At 45.2% G+C, this 22,729-nt stretch overlaps 1 protein-coding gene across 4 annotated transcripts in view; it reads left to right on the top strand.

Annotated features, from left to right (window-relative positions):
• The first annotated feature begins 15,031 nt into the window (after positions 1-15,031).
• The window catches only part of DZIP1 (DAZ interacting zinc finger protein 1), a 51,309-nt gene continuing 43,611 nt past the window's right edge, over positions 15,032-22,729 (top strand). Inside the window, exons 1-7 of one of the 4 annotated variants that reach the window (XM_061435229.1) lie at positions 15,032-15,118; positions 15,864-15,961; positions 16,317-16,339; positions 16,415-16,530; positions 17,331-17,559; positions 17,686-18,249; positions 21,671-21,755. In XM_061435229.1, coding sequence (XP_061291213.1) covers positions 17,524-17,559; positions 17,686-18,249; positions 21,671-21,755 — 685 coding nt within the window. In that variant the 5' untranslated portion in view covers positions 15,032-15,118; positions 15,864-15,961; positions 16,317-16,339; positions 16,415-16,530; positions 17,331-17,523. Of the gene's footprint in view, positions 15,119-15,863; positions 15,962-16,316; positions 16,531-17,330; positions 17,560-17,685; positions 18,250-21,670; positions 21,756-22,729 lie in introns of all 4 variants that reach the window. The other 3 variants (XM_061435228.1, XM_061435231.1, XM_061435230.1) reach the window with 3 other exon arrangements.

The following is a 22,729-nucleotide window of genomic DNA, read 5'->3' as shown; positions in this document are numbered from 1 at the left end:
TCCTAGCCTGTCTTACAAAATTAGAAGCATATTCTGTAGTGAAAAAGCCCAAAATATCTTATTTGCAACAAGAAGAATGAGATGCAATGCTTAGGGACAGAATCTACTTAGGACATACTTTGGTTCCAAGAAACAAAATGTATGGTCCTGAAAGATGATTTATTAATTTTCATCTCCAGGAAACAATTTGTCCCCATGGCAGAAGGAGAGAGAAATGTGACATGATGAACAACTCTGTGGCTACCTGTCACCCTTTGCAGAGGAGAAATAAAAGCTAAATCAAATCAAACAAAAACTTGGATCAAAAGAAAAATTAAGGCTAGTGTGGAACACAACCTAATCTCCTTTGTACAAACTTTCTACAAAAGCAGTTTTAGGAAAAAAATTACCTTATTCAAAAGTGAGTACAGGGACTTCCCTGGTGGTCTAATGGCTAAGACTCTGAGCTCCCAATGCAGGGGGCCCAGGTTTAATCCCTGGTCGGGAAACTAGATCCCACATGCCACAACTAAAGATCCCACATGTCCCAACAAAGATCAAAGATCCCACATGCTGCAACTAAGATCCAGTGAAGCCCCACCCCCCAAAAAAAAAAGTTGACTTCTGGTTTGCCCAGGTCCTCTTATACGTGGATATTTTTCAATAATAATAAGTACTACTTGACCCGGGATCATTGAACCTGTGGAAATGGAGGAGCCATGCATAAGGAAGGCCAAGTGTAAGTTGTACTCAGATTAACTCTCCACATTGTTCAAAAGCCAACCGTACTCGTAAATGAAAGAATCGAATAGGCAATAAGCACATAAAAAGCTATTCAACATGATTGATCATCAGAGAAATGCAAATTAAAACTATAATGAGATCTCATTACACACTCACCAGAAGGGCTTACCATGCAAAATGATTGACAATACCAAGTGTTGTCCTAGGACCTAGGACCCATTACTGGAATTTATGTACCTGGACTAAAGTTTCTGAGCATCAGAACACAAAGTAACCATAAGAAATTAAGAATAACTGCATGAATACTCAGCTGGAGCAAGTATGGACAGTAAGATACAAAAGGCCAAAGTGTTTCAAGCATCTGGAACAACTGAAATTCTCATACATTGTTGGCAGGATTATGAAATGGTACAGACCACCTGACCTGCCTCTTAAGAAATCTGTATGCGGGTCAAGAGGCAACAGTTAGAACTGGACATGGAATAACAGACTGGTTCCAAATAGGAAAAGGAGTACGTCAAGACTGTATATTGTCACTCTGCTTATTTAACTTATATGCAGAGTACATCATGAGAAATGCTGGACTGTATGAAACACAAGCTGGAAGCAAGATTGCCGGGAGAAATATCAATAACCTCAGATATGCAGATGACACCAACCTTATGGCAGAAAGGGAAGAAGAACTAAAGAGCCTCTTGATGAAAGTGAAAGAGGAGAGTGAAAAAGTTGGCTTAAAGCTCAACATTCAGAAAACTAAGATCATGGCGTCCAGTCCCATCACTTCATGGCAAATAGATGAGGAAACAGTAGAAACAGTGACAGACTATTTTTTTGGGCTCCAAAATCACTGTAGATGGTGACTGCAGCCATGAAATTAAAAGATGCTTGCTCCTTGGAAGAAAAGTTACGATCAACCTAGACAGCATATTCAAAAGCAGAGACATTACTTTGCCAACAAAGGTCTGGCTAGTCAAGGCTATGGTTTTTCCAGTAGTCATGTATGGCTGTGAGAGTTGGACTATAAAGAAAGCTGAGCGCCGAAGAATTGATGCTTTTGAACTGTGGTGTTGGAGAAGACTCTTGAGTGTCCCTTGGACTGCAAGGAGATCCAACTAGTCCATTCTAAAGGAAATCAGTCCTGAATATTCACTGGAAGGACTGATGCTGAAGCTGAAGCTCCAATACTTTGGCCACCTGATGCGAAGAACTGACTCATTTGAAAAGACCCTGATGCTAGGAAAGATTGAAGGTGGCAGGAGAAGGGGATGACAGAGGATGAGATGGTTGGATGGCATCACCAATTCAATGGACATGAGTTTGAGTAAAGTCCAGAGTTGGTGATGGACAGGGAGGCCTGGCCTGCTGCAGTCCATGGAGTCTCAAAGAATTGGACAGGACTCAGCCACTGAAATGACTGACAACCATTCTGGAAAACTTTGATAATGAGCTAAAAAGTTACACCTATATGGACTCAGTGACCTAGCAATGAATTCCACTTCTAGGTATTGGTCTTAGAGAAACGAAAACATATGTCCACAAAACGTCTTGTACTGTAATGTGGCTTTATGTATAAGAGCCACAAATTGAACATACCTCCTCCATCAAAAGGAGAGTGGATTAAAAAATAAAACTGAAAAATTCATTCATATAATGATTTTTAAAAAGCAAACACATTGCATCAGAGATCAGATCAGTTCAGTCGCTCAGTCGTGTCCGAATCTTTGCGACCCCATGAATCGCAGCACGCCAGGCCTCCCTGTCTATCACCAACTCCCAGAGTTCACTCAGACTCACGTCCCAGTCAGTGATGCCATCCAGCCATCTCATCCTCTGTCGTCCCCTTTTCCTCCTGCCCCCAATCCCTCCCAGCATCAGAGTCTTTTCCAATGAGTCAACTCTTTGCATGAGGTGGCCAAAGGACTGGAGTTTCAGCTCCAGCATCATTCCTTCCAAAGAAATCCCAGGGCTGATCTCCTTCAGAATGGACTGGTTGGATCTCCTTGCAGTCCAAGGGACTCTCAAGAGTCTTCTCCAACACCACAGTTCAAAAGCATCAATTCTTCGGCGCTCAGCCTTCTTCACAGTCCAACTCTCACATCTATACATGACCACAGGAAAAACCATAGCCTTGACTAGACGAACCTTTGTTGGCAAAGTAATGTCTCTGCTTTTCAATATGCTATCTAGGTTGGTCATAACTTTTCTTCCAAGGAGTAAGCGTCTTTTAATTTCATGGCTGCAGTCACCATCTGCAGTGATTTTGGAGCCCAGAAAAATAAAGTCTGACACTCTTTCCACTGTTTCCCCATCTATTTCCCATGAAGTGATGGGACCGGATGCCATGATCTTTGTTTTTTGAATGTTGAGCTTTAAGCCAACTTTTTCACTCTCCTCTTTCACTTTCATCATGAGGCTTTTGAGTTCCTCTTCACTTTCTGCCATAAGGGTGGTGTCATCTGCATATCTGAGCTTATTGATATTTCTCCCGGCAATCTTGATTCCAGATTGTGTTTCTTACAGTCCAGCATTTCTCATGATGTACTCTGCATATAAGTTAAATAAACAGGGTGACAATATACAGCCTTGACAAACTCCTTTTCCTATTTGGAACCAGTCTGTTATTCCATGTCCAGTTCTAACTGTTGCTTCCTGACCTGCATACAGATTTCTCAAGAGGCAGGTCAGGTGGTCTGCTATTCCCATCTCTTTCAGAATTTTCCACCGTTTATTATGATCCACACAGTCAAAGTCTTTGGCATAGTCAATAAAGCAGAAATAGATGTTTTTCTGGAACTCTCTTGCTTTTTCGATGATCCAGTGGATGTCGGCAATTTGATCTCTGGTTCCTCTGCCTTTTCTAAAACCAGCTTGAACATCAGGAAGTTCACGGTTCACATATTGCTGAAGCCTGGCTTGGAGAATTCTGAGCATTACTTTACTAGCGTGTGAGATGAGTGCAATTGTGCGGTACTTTGAGCATTCTTTGGCATTGCCTTTCTTTGGGATTGGAATGAAAACTGACCTTTTCCAGTCCTGTGGCCACTGCTGAGTTTTTCAAATTTGCTGGCATACTGAGTGCAGCACTTTCACAGCATCATCTTTCAGGATTTGGAATAGCTCAACTGGAATTCCATCACCTCCACTAGCTTTGTTCATAGTGATGCTTTCTAAGGCCCACTTGACTTCACATTCCAGGATGTCTGGCTCTAGGTCAGTGATCACACCATCGTGATTATCTGGGTCACGAAGATCTTTTTTGTACAGTTTTTCTGTGTATTCTTGCCATCTCTTCTTAATATCTTCTGCTTCTGTTAGGTCCATACCATCTCTGTCCTTTATCGAGCTCATCTTTGCATGAAATGTTCCTTTGGTATCTCTGATTTTCTTGAAGAGATCCCTAGTCTTTCCTATTCTATTGTTTTCCTCTATTTCTTTGCACTGATAGCTGAAGAAGGCTTTCTTATCTCTTCTTGCTATTCTTTGGAACTCTGCATTCAGATGTTTATATCTTTCCTTTTCTCCTTTGCTTTTCACTTCTCTTCTTTTCACAGCTATTTGTAAGGCCTCCCCAGACAGCCATTTTGCTTTCTTGCATTTCTTTTCCATGGGAATGCTCTTGATCCCTGTCTCCTGTACATGTCACGAACCTCATTCCATAGATCATCAGGCACTCTATCTATCAGATCTAGGCCCTTACATCTATTTCTCACTTCCACTGTATAATCATAAGGGATTTGATTTAGGTCATACCTGAATGGTCTAGTGGTTTTCCCTCCTTTCTTCAATTTAAGTCTGAATTTGGCAATAAGGAGTTCATGGTCTGAGCCACAGTCAGCTCCTGGTCTTGTTTTTGCTGACTGTATAGAGCTTCTCCATCTTTGGCTGCAAAGAATATAATCAATCTGATTTCGGTGTTGACCATCTGGTGATGTCCATGTATAAAGTCTTCTCTTGTGTTGTTGGAAGAGGGTGTTTGTTATGACCAGTGCATTTTCTTGGCAAAACTCTATTAGTCTTTGCCCTGCTTCATTCTGTATTCCAAGGCCAAATTTGCCTGTTACTCCTGGTGTTTCTTGACTTCCTACTTTTGCATTCCAGTCCCCTATAATGAAAAGGACATCTTTTTTGGGTGTTAGTTCTAAAAGGTCTTGTAGGTCTTCATAGAACCATTAAACTTCAGCTTCTTCAGCGTTACTGGTTGGGGCATAGACTTGGATTACTGTGATATTGAATGGCTTGCCTTGGAAATGAACAGAGATCATTCTGTCGTTTTTGAGATTGCATCCAAGTACTGCATTTTGGACTCTTTTGTTGACCATGATGGCCAGTCCATTTCTTCTGAGGGATTCCTGCCTGCAACAGTAGATATAATGGTCATCTGAGTTAAATTCACCCATTCCAGTCCATTTTAGTTCGCTGATTCCTAGAATGTCGACGTTCACTCTTGCCATCTCTTGTTTGACCACTTCCAATTTGCCTTGATTCATGGACCTGACATTCCAGGTTCCTATGCAATATTGCTCTTTATAGCATCGGACCTTGCTTCTATCACCAGTCACATCCACAGCTGGGTATTGTTTTTGGTTTGGCTCCATCCCTTTATTCTTTCTGGAGATATTTCTCCACTGATCTCCAGTAGCATATTGGGCACCTACTGACCTGGGGAGTTTCTCTTTCAGTATCCTATCATTTTGCCTTTTCATACTGTTCATGGGGTTCTCAAGGCAAGAATACTGAAGTGGTTTGCCATTCCCTTCTCCAGTGGACCACATTCTGTCAAATCTCTCCACCATGACCTGCCCACCTTGGGTTGCCCCACGGGCATGGCTTAGTTTCATTGAGTTAGACAAGGCTGTGGTCCTAGTGTGATTAGATTGACTAGTTTTCTGTGAGTATGGTTTCAGTGTGTTTGCCCTCTGATGCCCTCTTGCAACACCTACTGTCTTACTTGGGTTTCTCTTACCTTGGGTGTGGGATATCTCTTCACGGCTGCTCCTGCAAAGCGCAGCCATTGCTCCTTACCTTGGACGAGGGGTTATCTCCTCACTGCTGCCCTTCCTGACCTTCAACGTGGGATAGCTCCTCTAGGCCCTCCTGTGCCGGCGCAGCCACAGCTCCTTGGACGTGGGGTTGGTCCAAAAATTTCTAATTTATTCTTGGAAATTTGTCTTACATGTTGATACATTTCTTCTTTTGCCTTATCTTCCTTTTCTCCCTTGGGAACTCTGAAATGAGTGTACCATTGCATATTTTACCTGTCTTTCACATGAGTTCTTTTTCTGCCAATTATTACTTTAATAAACATTTATAATGGGTCAGTCATTTCCAAACACTCAGTGCTATGGGCAATTAGCAAAACTTATTTAAGAATAAAGCCAACAGATCAGCAGTTTTGGATATGCAAGAACACCAGAATATTGCTCCTACTAGTCATTTTTGAAGTTTTTTTATTGTTTCATGTATCATTATATTTGCTTCCAGGAAAAATACTCATGGAGGCTGCACTTCTGATCATAGTTTTTCAGGTATTATTTTAAATTCATTTAATGAGACCTGAGAGTCCCTTAGACTGCAAGGAGATCCAACCAGTCCATTCTGAAGGAGATCAGCCCTGGGATTTCTTTGGAAGGAATGATGCTAAAGCTGAAACTCCAGTACTTTGGCCACTTCATGCAAAGAGTTGACTCATTGGAAAAGACTCTGATGCTGGGAGGGATTGGGGGCAGGAGGAGAAGGGGACGACAGAGGATGAGATGGCTGGATGGCATCACTGACTCGATGGACGTGAGTCTGAGTGAACTCCAGGAGTTGGTGATGGACAGGGAGGCCTGGCGTGCTGCGATTCACGGGGTCGCAAAGAGTCAGACACGACTGAGCGACTGAACTGAACTGAACTGAACTGAATGAGACCTGAGTGTGGAAACTGCAGCACCCATCTTCCACACACCAGGGCTGAGCTGCAAGAAGCTTGAGTGCCTAGTAACTTTGTGGAGCCACCCGTCGTCGAATTGCTTCTCTCTGGACTTATTTTTTAATATTTTAATTAATTGATTGATTTGACTGTGCCTGGTCTTGTTGCAGCACACATGCTCTTTAGTTTCAGCATGCACAATTTCTTTGTTATGGTGTGCAAAGTCTTAGTTGAGGCATATGGGATCTAGTGCCCTGACCAGAGATTGCACCTGTGCCCCTCTGCTTTGGGAACGTGAAGTCTTAGCCACTGGACCACCAGGGAAGTCCTTAGACTTTCTTTAAATGAGATAAACATATATCCTATTCTTTAAAAAGTTGCATAGCTAGTACAAAATATCTTCATGAATGCTTTATGCAGAGCCCCCAGTTTGTATCCACGCTTCACAGGCCCATCATTGCTGTCAGTTAACAGAATCGTTTTCTGTTGTCGATGAGCAAAGAAATTTAACTAATATGGAAATTGGTGCCTGAGAACAGGCACTCTTGGGGAAATGTGAGACGTCTGGAATTATTTGACTAAAATGAGGTAAAAAGAATCTGAGACTCCGATTAACATTCACCGAAACAGTTTGTCCACTAAGGTTGGGGCTAAGTAGTGATCAACTTTAAAAGGAAGAATGCTGGACAACTAGGCATACTGAACTTTCTTCATCTTATGTATAACTTAAGAGAAAAGGATCAAATCTCAACATTTCACGTTGGCAATATTCCAGGTCTTTCTATGATTTGGATGAAAAAAATCAATTTTCACCTAAAGCTGTAAGATAGCAAACATACAAAACCTACCCCCGAAATGGGTTTTGTGAGTTAGGTTCACATTCATTCTATGAAGGTTGGAGAACTGATGAGAAGACAGTGGATCCTGACAAGTGGAAAGGGTGACATTTAAGAGGATTTGTAAAACTGAATGCAGTGGTGGTTTTCAAAGTGGGGTCCCTAGACCAATGGCATCACCTGGGAACTTGTTATGGAGGCAAAATTTCTAGCTCCAGCCCTGATCTACTAAATGTGAAACTCTACTGGTAGGTACAGCTATTTGTGTTTTAGCAAGTCTTTCAGGAAATGCTGATGAAAGTTTGAGAGCATCTGAAAGTTTGAGAAGAGCTGAAGTCCTCAGCCATCCAGAAATAACTCCTCCCCCTGCTAAGAGTCGGACATGACTGAGTGACTTCACTTTCACTTTTCACTTTCATGTACTGGAGAAGGAAATGGCAACCCACTCCAGTGTTCTTGCTTGGAGAATCCCAGGGACAGAGGAGCCTAGTGGGCTGCCGTCTATGGGGTCACACAGAGTCGGACACGACTGAAGTGACTTAGCAGCAGCAGCAGCAGCTTTCTTTGGCAGAGAAAGCTTTGCTACCTTTGCAGGTGAGAACAGATCATTTTCCTCTCAGGAGCCAAGCCACACTGTTGCTATGGCAACAGAATACCAATTTAGCATCGCCAGGGGGTGGGGTGGGGAGTGGGTGAGACAATCTGAAAGAACATTGGTATGGAAGATTTAGAAATCTAGATGGTGTAGGAATTTGCTAATTTATACCCCCCTCCCCAAATTGGGAGAATGTTTATGGGAATAGATTTTGAGGTTTCTAGATCAAGAAGCACTGTTGCTAATTTGGATGGGGCTGAATGTATTGGTAGATATGGCCCTTCCCAGAGGTTGTGTATTCATTGTATGAAAAGTTGGGAGAAAGACTTCAAAGCAGATGTGCACTGAACTTTGTCCCACGATCAATGAAATCTTCAAAGTCAGAGACCCTTTAACAAGGAATGAATTCAAAGATTTCAGGAAAAGGGAATAAAGGATTGGATGCTGCTGCTGCTGCTGCTGCTAAGCCGCTTCAGTCATGTCCGACTCTGTGCGACCCCATATACGGCAGCCCACCAGGCTCCCCGGTCCCCGGGATTCTCCAGGCAAGAACACTGGAGTGGGTGCCGTTTCCTTCTCCAATGCAGGAGATGAAAAGTGAAAGTGAAGTCAGTCAGTTGTGTCCGACTCTTCACGACCCCATGGACTGCAGCCTACCAGGCTCCTCCGTCCGTGGGGTTTTCCAGGCAAGAGTACTGGAGTGGGGTGCCATCGCCTTCCAGGCACCTCTTCACCACATCTTTGATATAAACTTTTAGTAATAAAAACAGCATCAGTATGGCTTTAGTGTAGGAAGTAGAAGCCACTCTAGGTAGTTAAAGCAGCAAGGTGTGTGCATGGATGCAGGCTCGGTCGTGCCTGACTCTTTGAGACCCCGTGGACTGTAGCCTACCAGCTACTCTGTCCATAGCATTTTTCAGGCAAGAAATACTGGAGTGGGTTGCCATTTCCTACTCCAGGAGATCTTCCTAATCCAGGGATCGAACCTGCATCTCAGGATATTTGCACCTAATTAGATACTTGCAAAATCATAGAAAGGGATAGAGCAGTTTGGGGTGGGGAACAGTAGCATTGGGACTTTTAGGTTTGGGAGTTTAATCCTCTGATTGAAAAAACCCAGTGCAGTCACTACTGTCTCAACAGCCACTTGACATGACGAAAGTTTTGACTAGACGTAGAATTCCGCTGCTCCCTTTACCCACTGACACCCTGGACACCCTGAGGCGTATGACTTTGCTTGCCAGCAAAAATTATAGCAGGAAAATCGCTTCTGTCTCACTTCTGTCTTCAAGTGAAATCATTCAAGTGAATGATTAATTCAAGTGAATCATTCAAGTGAAAGTGAAAGTGAAAGTCGCTCAGTTGTGTCCGACTCTTTGTGACCCCATGGACTATACAGTCCATGGAATTTTCCAGGCCAGAATACTTGAGTGGGCAGCCTTTCCCTTCTCCAGGGGATCTTCCCAACCCAGGGATCAAACCCAGGTCTCCCGCACTGCAGACAGGTTCTTTACCACTGAGTCACTGGGGAAGCCCTGGTTGTGATTAAATTCATCAGGGGATCCAAAGTACGACATTTAAATACAAGTTCTTATCTGATTTGTAGGACCCTTCCCATCCCACTCAAAACACCAGGACTGAGCCACACCTTCCATGAAAGTTAGGTTTGGGTTTTGTTTTTAACTCACCTTCCAGGTCCAAGTCAGTTTAAGGCGACACATAAATGGTTCCATTGAATTGTTAAGTTGAGACTGCCACCAGATCATTTTCTCTATTTAAGCCACCCGGGAACAAAGAAAGGGAGATGATGGTACTGGTTGCAACGTGGTTTCAAAATATGGCCTCAAAATCTTTGATGCTTCCTTCCTTCAAAAGGCAAACATGATTCCTCTCCTCTTGGGTGTAGGTCAAACCTAGGGACTCAATTCTAATGAGCAAATTTCCCTCTAAGCTGCATTTTCACTGCATCTCACTCATTTAAAAAAGTTGTGTTTCTATTTAGTTCCAAATGCTTTTAAATTTCTCTTGAGATTTCTTCTCTGACCCATATATTACCTAGAAATGTTGGTTAATCTCCAAACATTGGGGAATTTTCCAGCTATCTTTCTGCTACTGATTTCTAGTTTAATTCTATTGAGGTCTGAGGACATATGTCACATGATTTCTATTCTCTCATGTTTGCTAAGGTGTGTTTGATAACCCAGAATGCAATATATCTTTTTTAACGTTTCATGCAAGTTTGAGAAGAATGTGTATTCTCATGTTATTCAGTTCAGTTCAGTCGCTCAGTTATGTCCAACTCTTTGCAACCCCATGAACCACAGCATGCCAGGCCTCCCTGTCCATCACCAACTCTCGGAGTCCACCCAAACCCAAGTCCATTGAGTCGGTGATGCCATCCAACCATCTCATCCTCTGTCGTTCCCTTCTCCTCCTGCCCTCAATCTTTCCCAGCATCAGGGTCTTTTCAAATGAGTCAGTCCTTTGCATCAGGTGGCCAAAGTATTGGAGTTTCAGCTTCAACATCAGTCCTTCCAATGAACACCCAGGACTGAGCTCCTTTAGAATGGACTAGTTGGATCTCTTTGCAGTCCAAGGGACTCTCAAGAGTCTTCTCCAACACCACAGTTCAAAAGCATCAATTCTTCAGCGCTCAGCTTTCTTCACAGTCCAACTCTCACATCCATACATGACCACTGGAAAAACCATAACCTTGATTAGACAGACCTTTGTTGGCAAAGTAATGTCTCTGCTTTTGAATATGCTATCTAGGTTGGTCATAACTTTCCTTCCAAGGAGCAAGTGTCTTTTAATTTCATGGCTGCAATCACCATCTGCAGTGATTTTGGAGCCCCCCAAAATAAAGTCAGCCGCTGTGTCCACTGTTTCCCCATCTGTTTGCCATGAAGTAATAGGACAGGATGCCATGATCTTAGTTTTCTGAATGTTGAGCTTTAAGCCAACTTTTTCACTCTCCTCTTTCACTTTCATCAAGAGGCTCTTTAGTTCTTCACTTTCTGCCATAAGGGTGGTGTCATCTGCATATCTGAGGTTATTGATATTTCTCCTGGCAGTCTTGATTCCAGCTTGTGCTTCCTCCAGCCCAGCGTTTCTCATGATGTACTCTGCATATAAGTTAAATAAGCAGGGTGACAATATACAGCCTTGATGTACTCCTTTTCCTATTTGGAACCAGTCTGTTATTCCATGTCCAGTTCTAACTGTTGCTTCCTGACCTGTATACAGGTCTCTCAAGAGGCAGGTCAGGTGGTCTGGTATTCCCATTTCTTTCAGAATTTTCCACAGTTTATTGTGATCCACACAGTCAGAGGCTTTGGCATAGTCAATAAAGCAGAAATAGATGTTTTTTCTGGAACTCTCTTGCTTTTTCCATGATCCAGTGGATATTGGCAATTTGATCTCTGGTTCCTCTGCCTTTTCTAAAACCAGCTTGAATGTAGTATTTTATAATTGCCAATCAGATCAGGTTGATTGATAACACTATTCAGGTCAATTTTGTCCTAGGTGATCTATTTATTGTTAAAAAGGGATGTTGAAATCTCCAAGTGTAATTGTGGATTTGTCTATTTCTCTTTGCAGTTATGTTTTGCCTCATTTGTTTTCATAAATGAAAATAAATTCTGTTCTTATGTACATACAAGTACATACATACCTGTTTAGTATTATGTCTTCTTGGAACATTGACCCCCTTCAACATTATACAATATTCCTCTTAATCCCTTAACATTTTTCTTGTTCTGAGGTCTCCTTCGTCTGAAACTAATTCAGCTGCTCTAGATTTCTTTTGAATTGTGATGTATCTTTTTCCATCCCTTTACTTTCACACTATCTTAAGTTTTATATTGCAGTGACTTTCTTATAGATAACAGACTGTTGGGTCTTTGTTTTGTTTTTTTCATCCACTCTGAGAAGGCTCTGTTTTTTAATTGTTTCATTTAGACTATTCACATTTAAATGATTATTAATATCATTGGGTTAATATCTTCCATGTTTGCAAATGTTTCCATGCATAGAAACATGGAAGTTCATTCCGCTTATTCTTTCTTTTTGCCCCCTTTTCCTGCCTTTTCTGTTTCTAATGGAGCAGTTTATATCATTCCATTTATCTCCTCTCTTAGAATATTAATCATATTACTCTTTTAAATTTGTTAATGGTTGCCCTAGAGAGTTTGCAGGGCTTCCCCAGTGGCTTAGCTGTAAAGAATCCATCTTGAAGGCAGGAGGCACAGGAGGCAGAGGTTTGACCCCTGGATTGGGAAGATCCCATGAAGGAGAGCATGGCAACCCACTCCAATATTCTTGCCTGCAGAATTCCATGGACAAAGGAGCTGGGCGGGCTACAGTCCATGGGATTGCAAAGAATCTCACAGCGACTAACAAAACAATATTCTTTACCTTCAAGCTCCCAATCCAATTGACTTTCCTTTATGTGGCAGGTCAGCCTGAGTTGGCAGAGGGTTCTGCCTGGAGCTAAGCTGCTAGCCTTTAAGACCACAAATTTCCCAGATGGAAAATCATGTTTGCCCCTGTCATGACACAGGGCTGTGTTGTGAGAAATCTGGGCGTGTCACTGGTTCATCTTACTTCTTCCAATTCTGCACATGTGTCATAATATACTCAGAGTTGCGAATGGGAATACCCATAACGCAAAAGGTGCATCATCAAATCATGTTGATGAAGTTATCATCCTATGCGAGTGCACAACACAACCCCCCAACCCCCCACGAAGTGCTACAAAATATAGACTTTGCAAAGCAGTGGCCAAGCAAAGTTATGACCAACCTAGATAGCATATTGAAAAGCAGAGACATTACTTTGCCAACAAAGGTCCGTCTAGTCAAGGCTATGGTTTTTCCAGTGGTCATGTATGGATGTGAGAGTTGGCCTGTGAAGAAAGCTGAGCGCTGAAGAATTGATGCTTTTGAACTGTGGTGTTGGAGAAGACTCTTGAGAGTCCCTTGGACTACAAGGAGATCCAACCAGTCCATTCTAAAGGAGATCAGCCCTGGGTATTCTTTGGAAGGAATGATGCTAAAGCTGAAACTCCAGTACTTTGGCCACCTCATGCAATGAGTCACCTCCAGTTGACTCATTGGAAAAGATTCTGATGCTGGGAGGGATTGGGGACAGGAGGAAAAGGGGACGACAGAGGATGAGATGGCTGGATGGCATCACTGACTCGATGGATGTGAGTTTGAGTGAACTCAGGGAGTTGGTGATGGACAGGGAGGCCTGGCATGCTGCAATTCATGGGGTTGCAAAGAGTCAGACACGACTGAGGGACTGAACTGAACTGGCCATATCTCCTTCACATTGCCTGAAATTTCTATCTAGAAATCTTTACTCATACTACTTTGGAATATTTTTATGGGATTGTGGATCTTTCAAATTTAAGCATTGAATTGAAATTGAACAAATTAAAAAAACAAAAACCGCTAAGGCTGTCCCGTGTGCGTCCTTTCGCTTCCTGTCCAACCTCTGTGCCCCCATGGACTATAACCCACCATGCTCCTCTGTCCATGGGTTTCTCCAGGCAAGAATACTGGAATGGGTAGCCATGCCCGTCTTCAGAGGGTCTTCCTGACCCTAGGATCGAGCCCATCTCTTCTGTATTGCAGGTGGATTCTTTACCCACTGAGCCACCTGGGAAGCCCAAGACCTTATGACTTTAAGTAAAAATTAAAACAAGGAAGGAATTCAACATAAATACATACTGAGCTATTACTATGTTTGAAGCCTCATGCTAAATAGTCTATAAAGCAAATTCCATCAAGGAGAAACACAAGGAAAGGCCTTTTACAGTAACATCAGTTCAGTCACTCGTTCGTGTCCGACTCTTTGCGACCCCATGAATTGCAGCACACCAGGCCTCCCTGTCCATCACCAACTCTCGGGATTCACTCAAACTCACGTCTATCGAGTCAGTGATAGCATCCAGCCATCTCATCCTCTGTCGTCCCCTTCTCCTCCTGCCCCCAATCTCTCCCAACATCAGTGTCTTTTCCAATGAATAACATCCAACAAAAATTCTGTAGTTACTCCTTTCTAACTGAAGAACAATTTTGCTTCAACAGGCACTAAGATTTTGCAAAAGATGCACTAAGATTTCTCAACGCGGGTCAGCCTCAAGGTTGTTAAGGGTTATTCATTATTTAAAAATATGGAATTTTGTCCCATTGTTAGAGACCGTGTTCCATTTTTAGCTTCAAAGATAGTCACCTTGCTCTTGACCCAGGACATCCATCCCCTCTACCCCACTGACAAGCTTCCTGTCAACAGAGATCCGTGCTTTTCGCCCTAAAATGGGCATAACCAAAAGAGAAGGGAAATCACGTGCCAAGGCACAGAAATCTTAAATTACTGTGTGCTTTGGCACATCGTCTTTAATCCGGTTTTCCCAAGGTTGTATTAGCTAGACTCTTGAAGGTCTCTTGCATCTGCAGACTACTGCGATTAAAACGTATCTCTTCTTAGAAGGAATTCACATAAAGCTCCTACCTCTATGGGAAATTAGCTAGCTGAGGCTTTAGGCTAACCACAGGGTAGGAGTGAATCTGGTCTCTCTTTGAAAAACCTTCCAGGGGCTAGCATCCCCCGCCAGCAACAGAGCGCGCCTAGGTACCACGTGTCTGCACCAACAGCGGGATTGGCCCAGCGCATTTTAGCTCTGCGGTCTAGACTCGCACGGTCCCGCCCAGCTGCCAGAGGAGCCTGGAGGCCGAGAGAAGAGGCTGGAGGGAGATCGCGGAGGGGAGGGGGCGGGAGGGGGGTGGGGGATCCGGAGGCGCCCGTGCCCGGGAATCTGGGAGGGCCCGGAGCGGCGCCAGGCGGCTCGCCTCGCCACAACTTGCCCTGAACACACAGGACTCACCCTGCGCCCTGGAAGAAGGAGCCGGCCCACCGCTTCCCGCTTGGCTGCTCCTCGGCCTCCACGGGCCCGCCTGCGCCAGCAGCACCCCTAGAATCTGCGTCCCCAGCCTTGTCCCCGTCCGCCTGCAGCGCCCGGCGCCCGCCCAGGAGCGCGCAGCTGGGGTGAGTCCGGGATGCGCCAGGCGTGCAGGGGAGGCCGGAGCATCTCGGTGCCCGCGAAGCCATGGCCTCCTCCGTCTTTTTCGCCGAAGCGAGCCAAGGCAGCAGACCCCGAGGGCCTGCCTGCCGCAATCCTCACTCCCCGTTTGTCTTGCCTTCAAGGGGCGGCGCCGAGGCCCCACTGGAGCCCGCGTTCCCGGGCCTTTGTCTTTGTGGGTTCGGCGGGTCGGCCCAGCGGTGCGCCCGGGGCGGGAGAGGCTGCACCCGGCTGGCGGCCCCGCTGAGGCTTGGGGGCCAGAGGGAATGGGAAAGCGGGCCCCCTTCTTTCCTGCTCCGGCCATCTTGCGACTCAGATTCAGCCTAGGGGCCAGGATGGCCAACCACGCGGCGCTCGGGGCCAGGCTGGTGGCGGGGAGCGGAGATGAGCGCCTCGGGGCCCCGCGCACCTCCTCCCCCGAATGCAGTGGGAGCGCGCAGAGAGACCCCCACCTTCATTTCCAAGGGCTTGAACCCAGATCAGATCAGATCAGTCGCTCAGTCGTGTCTGACTCTTTGCGACCCCATGAATCGCAGCACGCCAGGCCCAGAGCCCGGGTGAATTCCCCTAACAGGCCAGAGGCACAGGAAATACGAGGGACAGGGGCCGGGAGCTGACGTTTTACCTAAACAAGCGCCTAATTCATTCGGATCATCCTTTATCCACGTGTCCTTTTGGCAAATTCTTAACACCTTTTCTCTGCCTGACTAGGTGCTGGGGATATAACGGTGAGCAAAAGAGACCACCGCCCTTGTTCCCGCTGATCCTGCAGCCCAGTGGATGGAGTCCACGGTACCCAGACCTTCCAGGTTGGTGTCCTGACGCCTTTCAAGCAGACTGGGAAACTGAGGCCTAGGGCTGATATAACTTGTTCTGGGTCTGCAAGTGGAAGAATCAGACCCTGAAGCTAGATCTGTGAGATTTGTATGCTGGTGTAGTGAATCGGTAATAGCTCTTTTCCCCCCAAAAAATCCCATTCAAAATTATTGGGATGTATGGTTTCTGTGAAGTCTTATGAAGTGTATGCTTAAATTTTTGGATGCTTTCATGTGGACTTATTTGTAGTTCTCAGTGTTTGGAAAGGGCCGGATATGGTTGATACTACAACGTTGCTTCCAGTTACTCTCAACTGTATTTTCCTTTCTTCTCTTCCTTGGCTGTTAGGAAAGACAGAAATTTTCCTGATGGTTGGTCCAAACAGGGACTCCCTAGTGGACTGAGGGATGGTTGGCTTTTCCTCAGTTCATGCATCTCTGTGGTAGCCACAGGCAGCCCCCAGAAGACCTGGAGAATGAGAGGCCTGAGGTCTACAGGTTGCTGCTAGAAATATTTTAGCCCCTCCAGAAAACAGAATGCAGCTGCCACACAAGTTTGTAAGGTAAATACCAGGGCCCTTTAAAGTTTCCCCTCCATATAATTGTTTACATCTTCATGTTTTGAAAATGTATCCTTTTGAAAAGACAAGTAAAGTATTACACATTCTGGGAAGTTCTCTGGTTTGTAAGAGCTTTCCTGGTGGCTCAGATGGTAAAGAATCTGCCTGCAATGCAGGAGACCCGGGTTTGACCCCTGGGTCAGGAAGATCTCTTGGAGAAGGGAATAGCAACTCACTCCAGTCTTCCCTGGAGAATCCCATGGACAGGGGATCCTGGCAGGCTACAGCCCATGGAATTGCAAAGAGTCAGGCAGGAGACTAAAGGACTAACACACTCACATGCTCCATCAAATATAATTGACTACACTACAAATTTAATTCTTAAAACAACTATAAGTATACTATACAAAATGGACCCTTAATTTTCAGTGTACCACTCAATGAGTTTTGACAAATGTATATATATCCCTGGGTAATCAACAGCCCAATCAGAATAAAGAACATTTTTTATTATACCCCCAAAGTGTCTTCATGCCCTCTGGCAGCCAGCCCCCCTCCATCCCATTGATTTTTGCAAAGATTTGTGGCTTAACGTTTTTCTGAGCTGCGTGTGAAAGATGAGGATGAATGGCTATTTCTCATCCCAAAACCTAAGGCGAGGGTCAGAGGCTGGCGGCTAGGATGTGGTTCCCCAAGCCTTAGGGGCTTGGAGGGTGGCGTCTGGGGAACCGGGAAGTGTGTCCCCTGGAAGGGTGGTCCGCTGTCCTCTGGGGCCCACGACGACTTCTCCTCTGGTCCCGCAGGACTCTGGGCGCCTGCTGACCGCGCGCTGGCCGCCTCGCACTTCGCTCCAGGTGCCCGCCCGGGGCGCTGCCATAGCAACGGCCTGGACGCCCAGACCTTAGGCCGCCGCCGCCGGGACCCAGCCTTCTCCCGCTCCCGAGGGGTGGGGCGGCGGCGGCCCGGGCCGGGAAGACGGGACTGCCCCCTCCCCCGATGCCAGCGGAGGCGGCGGATTTGCTTCCAAGCATGGTAAGGAGCCGGGAACCCGGGGATGCCCGCCTGCCGATGCGGCGGGGCGGGGTAGGGGAAACGATGGCGGAGCGGCGGGACCCCCAGCTCCCTCCGCCTCCCCGCGCTTCTGTCTCCTTCCCGCAGCCCTTTCAGAAGCACGTCTACTACCCGCTCGCCTCCGCCGGCGGCCTGGAGGAACCCGACGCCTCCGCAGCGGCCGCGGCGGGCGGGGCCGCCATGGCCTGTGGTCCCCCCAGCGCGGCGTCGGGCCCCCTGCCCTTCTTCCAGTTCCGCCCGCGCCTGGAGAGCGTGGACTGGCGGCGGCTGAGCGCCATCGACGTGGACAAGGTGGCGGGCGCCGTGGACGTGCTCACGCTGCAGGAGAACATCATGAACATCACCTTCTGCAAGCTGGAGGATGAGAAGTGCCCTCACTGCCAGTCGGGCGTGGACCCGGTGCTGCTGAAGCTCATCCGCCTGGCGCAGCTCACCATCGAGTACCTGCTGCACTCGCAGGAGTTCCTCACCTCGCAGCTGCACGGCCTGGAGGAGCGGCTGCGCCGGAGCCTGGCCGAAGGCGAGCACAGCAAGAAGCTCCTCACCAAGCAGGCCGGCGAGATCAAGCTGCTCAAGGAAGAGTGTAAACGCAGGAAGAAGTTGATCTCCACCCAGCAGCTGATGATCGAGGCCAAAGCCAGCTATTACCAGGTGGGACGCTGCCTCGCGATTGGCCCTTAAAACCCTCAGTGCCTACTGGTTGGGATATTTGGGATATTGAGAGTCCTTTCCTATAGCCCTGCCCTTTTTTGTTTAAGATTTGTTTAAATCAGGAGAAAGTACTCTTTAAGCGAAAGCGTACTTTTAACTAACAGATGACATGACTCATTACCTTGTGTAGACTAACACGGGTTAATAATTTAACAAGCAGCCTTGTCTGCAGTGCTTTATTGAATTATCTAAAAGCTGGTGGTTCAAGAAGCTGTTTCCTCCTCCTAACAGGTATAATGAAAAATAAACCAGGTGCAAATTGCTGTTGAGGTTGGGCCCCAGATGATATGGAATGCTTGCATCTTGTGGATTCCCCCTCCCCCCCACTCATTTTTAAATTTTGAAATGTTTTAAAATTTACAGGAAGATTGCAAGAACAGTGCTATGACTTCTTATACCCTTCAACTAAATCCACCAATTATTGGCATTTGCGACATTGGCTTTATTTCCTCTGTCTCTGTATCATGCTATTACTGTTAAGCCATCTGGCAGTGAGTTGCAGAGTCCTAAATATTTCAATGTATATATTTTCTAAGAAGAAGAATACTTGCTAGTATAACAGCACTGTTTAAAAATTTTAAAATTCTTGTCTTTTTGTTCTTAATCTCCAACTGTTTGTTCTTGAACCCAAGATAAATATTGTCATTTCTGAGTGTAATGAAGTCAGTGTATGTATCTTTTGTGAATTAGGTGGAGAAAGGAAGAATCCTTGAAGATATCAAAGTAAGCGATAGACTGACTAGACTGATTTCACACCCAGTCATTTTGGCTAAATAGGACTGAACAGGCCTTAGTGGGTTTAGGGAATGGCGGAGCCAAAGCAGGAGAGAGTGTAGAGAAGTGGGTGTAGGTGCAGAAAGCAGTGTGATTAATTGTACTCAGGACCATCCCAATAGGCGCCTTGGGAGAAGTGTGCTTACACTAGGTGAACAGTCAGGAAAGAATCCTGTTAGAAAGGCTTAATGTTTAGCCTTGGGTACACAACCCCTAGGTGAAATCATCAATGATCCCGGATATCGCTAATTGCCTATTTGTTTCATAAATGCTATTTAAAAACTAAATATTGATAAATAGTGTTGAGATGGTTCTCTAGAAACATATTATTGTAAAATGGATAGAATGGGTTCTGTTTAAAACCTTTGAAGAAAGTGCAACTGGTTTTGATGTTAAGCAGTGAAACATTAAAACCTGTAACATAAAATTTTTATGTTTATAAACATTTTTTCATTCTTTTGGTTATCATAGAAATAGCTGTTAGATGAAGACTTTAAAATGTTAATGACATATGAAGATAATAAACTAATGGCACACTTTTATCAAATGAGTGGAACCTGCCAACTCTTGACCACTCAACAGACTCTCTGAGTGGTAGTGGTAGCTGTATGGTGTGCCCAGGGGGTGGCCAAGAAGAGGCAGGAAAGACCATACCACCTTTTCCTACTTAGTGTATTTAGTGTAGGTATACTCTGCCCTCTATTAAGTGACTTGCCATTGTCTCTTTGTGGAGTTCTTGAGCTGTGAGAGCATTTAGGGTGACAACTCCAGAGTTATTCTACTTGGGTTTGAATCCCAGCTATTCCTCTGCACAAGTCATTTAACTTCTAAACCTTAGTTTCCTCATCTGGAAAACAAGAGCCTTAGTAGCAGAATGCCAGGAGATAATGCATGTATAGCATGAGGTGGTCGGTTTAGGTGGTTTAGTCGCTAAGTTGTGTCTGACTCTTGCGACCCCATGGACTGTAGCCCTCCAGTCTCCTCTGTCTGTTCTCCAGGCAAGAATACTGGAGAGGGTTGCCATTTCCTTCTCCAACAGCATGAGGAAGGCTCAGTAAATAGCATCTGACAAGTGGATGTTGCTATCTGCGGGGGCTTCTCCATAGTGAGCTGTGGTTACCTGTGGTCTATGTCTTTGTGATATAATTATAATGAATAAGCGTAAGGCAAAACCTGAATAGGAAAGCATGTAAATAACACAGTAGGACTGAAGCAGCAAAATCCAGACTGAGAGAAACTCAGCAGGACAAATGTTCATTTTCTTTATCAAGAAACTTATAAGGAAAAGAGAGCTGGAGGTTCAACCTATAGACTAACAGAGAATTAAGAGACAAAACAACTAATTGCAAGATATAACTTTATTTGGGTCCTGATTCAAAACAAAGTGCAAAGGATATCCCTGGTGGTCCAGTGGCTAAGACCCTGTGCTCCCAGTGCGGGGGGCCCAGGTTCTGTCCCTTGTCAGGGAACTAGATTCCACATGCCACAGCTAAGACCTGGTACAGTCAAATAAATAATAAAAATAAATAATTATTTTTTTAAAAAACTGCAAAAATGTTTTCTAAGCCAATGTGTGAAATATTGGGAAAAAATAAATGGTTGGATATTTGTCAATAATTAAGGAATTTACACATTTTAAAAGGTGGGATGATAATATTATGATCGTGTTAAAAGAAAATCCTTTTGGAGATAGATTTTGAAATATTGGCAGATGAAATACGTAATATTCAGGATTTACTAAGAATAGTCCTGGGGAAGGTTATAGATGAACAAGTTGATTTTTTGTTTTTTGGTTTAAAAATTATGTTAAAAGGTAGAGAATAGAGATATTAGTAAGATTGGTTTTTTTCAGTAAGTTCATCTTAGGAGGCCAAATATTCCTAAGCATGTGATCAATGTTAATGCTGGGCTCTGGGGATAAACCTGTGAATAAAGAGAAGAGAGTTCATACTCTCAGGAAGCTGACATGCTAGATCCTAGAGGAACTGGACAGGAAATAAGAAGCAAAGGAAGTAACTAAAGCTGATAATATTAAGTGGTGAGATGGACAATGATGCAAACAAGACAGTGCCTGGCAGGGAGTTTATCCAGGAAGATTTCTTAAGGACGTGCAGCACAGCCCCGGCATGGAAGAGGTTCCATAAACGACATCTCGAATGTTGGGAAGGAGCCAGACTTTCATTGGAAAGTCTGGGGAAAGTTCAGGCAGGGACTGGCCAATGCAGAGTGTCTGAAGCTGGCCAGCGTGAGGGACAGGAAGAAGGCTGGCACAGGTAGAGTGTCATGGACAAGTTGGTACTGTTGGGCTGGGAACCACCTGTATAACAGGAGCATCCTCAGGGGTTCCAGAAACCACCATGATGGGCTCTGTTAACAGAGATGGTTTTCACTGGCATGTGTTCAGTTTGGGAAGAACACCCTGGTTGTAAATGTCTTTTTAGTTATGGTTTCAGCATCACTTGCCAGGGTGGTATCTCTTGGGGAAAAGCCCCCAAGAGGGAGTGCTTCAGGTACCCAGATTTTAATTCAAATTAGGTGGAGGGGCACTTGTTAGAGACACTTGGATTCATTGCTCTCTCCTTTTCAGTGCCATTTTTGTGACAAGGCCTTTATGAACCAAGCTTTCCTACAAAGTCATATTCAGCGCCGCCACCCTGAAGATTCGCATCTTGGTAAGTAGTGAGCTCTGCTTCAAAGAGCTATTTTCTTTAGCCTTATAATAAAGGTACTATTTCTGGTAGCTTTTTCTTTTTTCAGCGAGACATGGCCCAAAGCATCTCTCAATCCTTTTAAAAGAAAGCGTCATAGTCCTTGTTTGAACACTCGTTAAGTGAATATTGATCCCCTGTGATGTGCCATGCACTGCATTAGGGCTCAAGGATGCAGCCATAAGCAAAACAGACCCTGTCTGGCTCTCTTACATCCTAATAGAGGGGATGGAGGAGTTACATCTAAACAAATGAGTGATGTTTTCAAGTGGCGGCAAGTGCAATGAAGAAAATAAAGTAGGAGAATGGGACTGAGAGTGACTCCTGGTGGTCAGCCAAGGCCTCATTAAGGAGGTGATATATGATCAGAAACCAGAATGATGAGGGGGTCCTGGCATGCAGGAAATCTAGGAAATGAAGATCTCAGGCAAAGGGAATTCTCACTGTCAGCTGTGTTTGGGGGGGCGGGGCAGGCCGGTGTGTTTGGGGAACAGATAAAAGTTTGGTGGAGCAGAGTGAGCAGAGGTGGGCTAGGAAGGGGCCAGGTCACGTAGGGCCTCAAATGCCCTGGGTAGGAATGTGGGTGATATAACCGATATAATGAGAAGCCGCTGGAGGATTTTAAGTTGGAGGGGTAGGGATATGATGTAATTTGGACTGGTATTTTTATATTTTTTTGGCTGAGCCACTCAGCTTATGGGATCTTAGTTCCCTGACCAGGGATCCAAAGCACTGCCAGTGAAAGCACCAAGTCCTAACCATGGGATGGCCATGGAATTCCCTCCAATTTGTACCTTTACACGACCCGTCTAGTAGTGGGCGGGGAACAGACAGTAGGGACGGAGGTGGAAGCAGGTTGAAGCATGAGGAGGCTGCAACAGGTAGCCCAGGGGAGAGAGGGTGGCAGCCGGACCAGGACGGGAGGTGGGAGACGTGGA

Source organism: Bos javanicus, chromosome 12, assembly GCF_032452875.1.
Source record: "Bos javanicus breed banteng chromosome 12, ARS-OSU_banteng_1.0, whole genome shotgun sequence".
NCBI classification, from domain to species: domain Eukaryota; kingdom Metazoa; phylum Chordata; class Mammalia; order Artiodactyla; family Bovidae; genus Bos; species Bos javanicus.
Note: the sequence above shows the minus strand (reverse complement) of the source record. Positions and strands in the feature narration are given on the sequence as shown.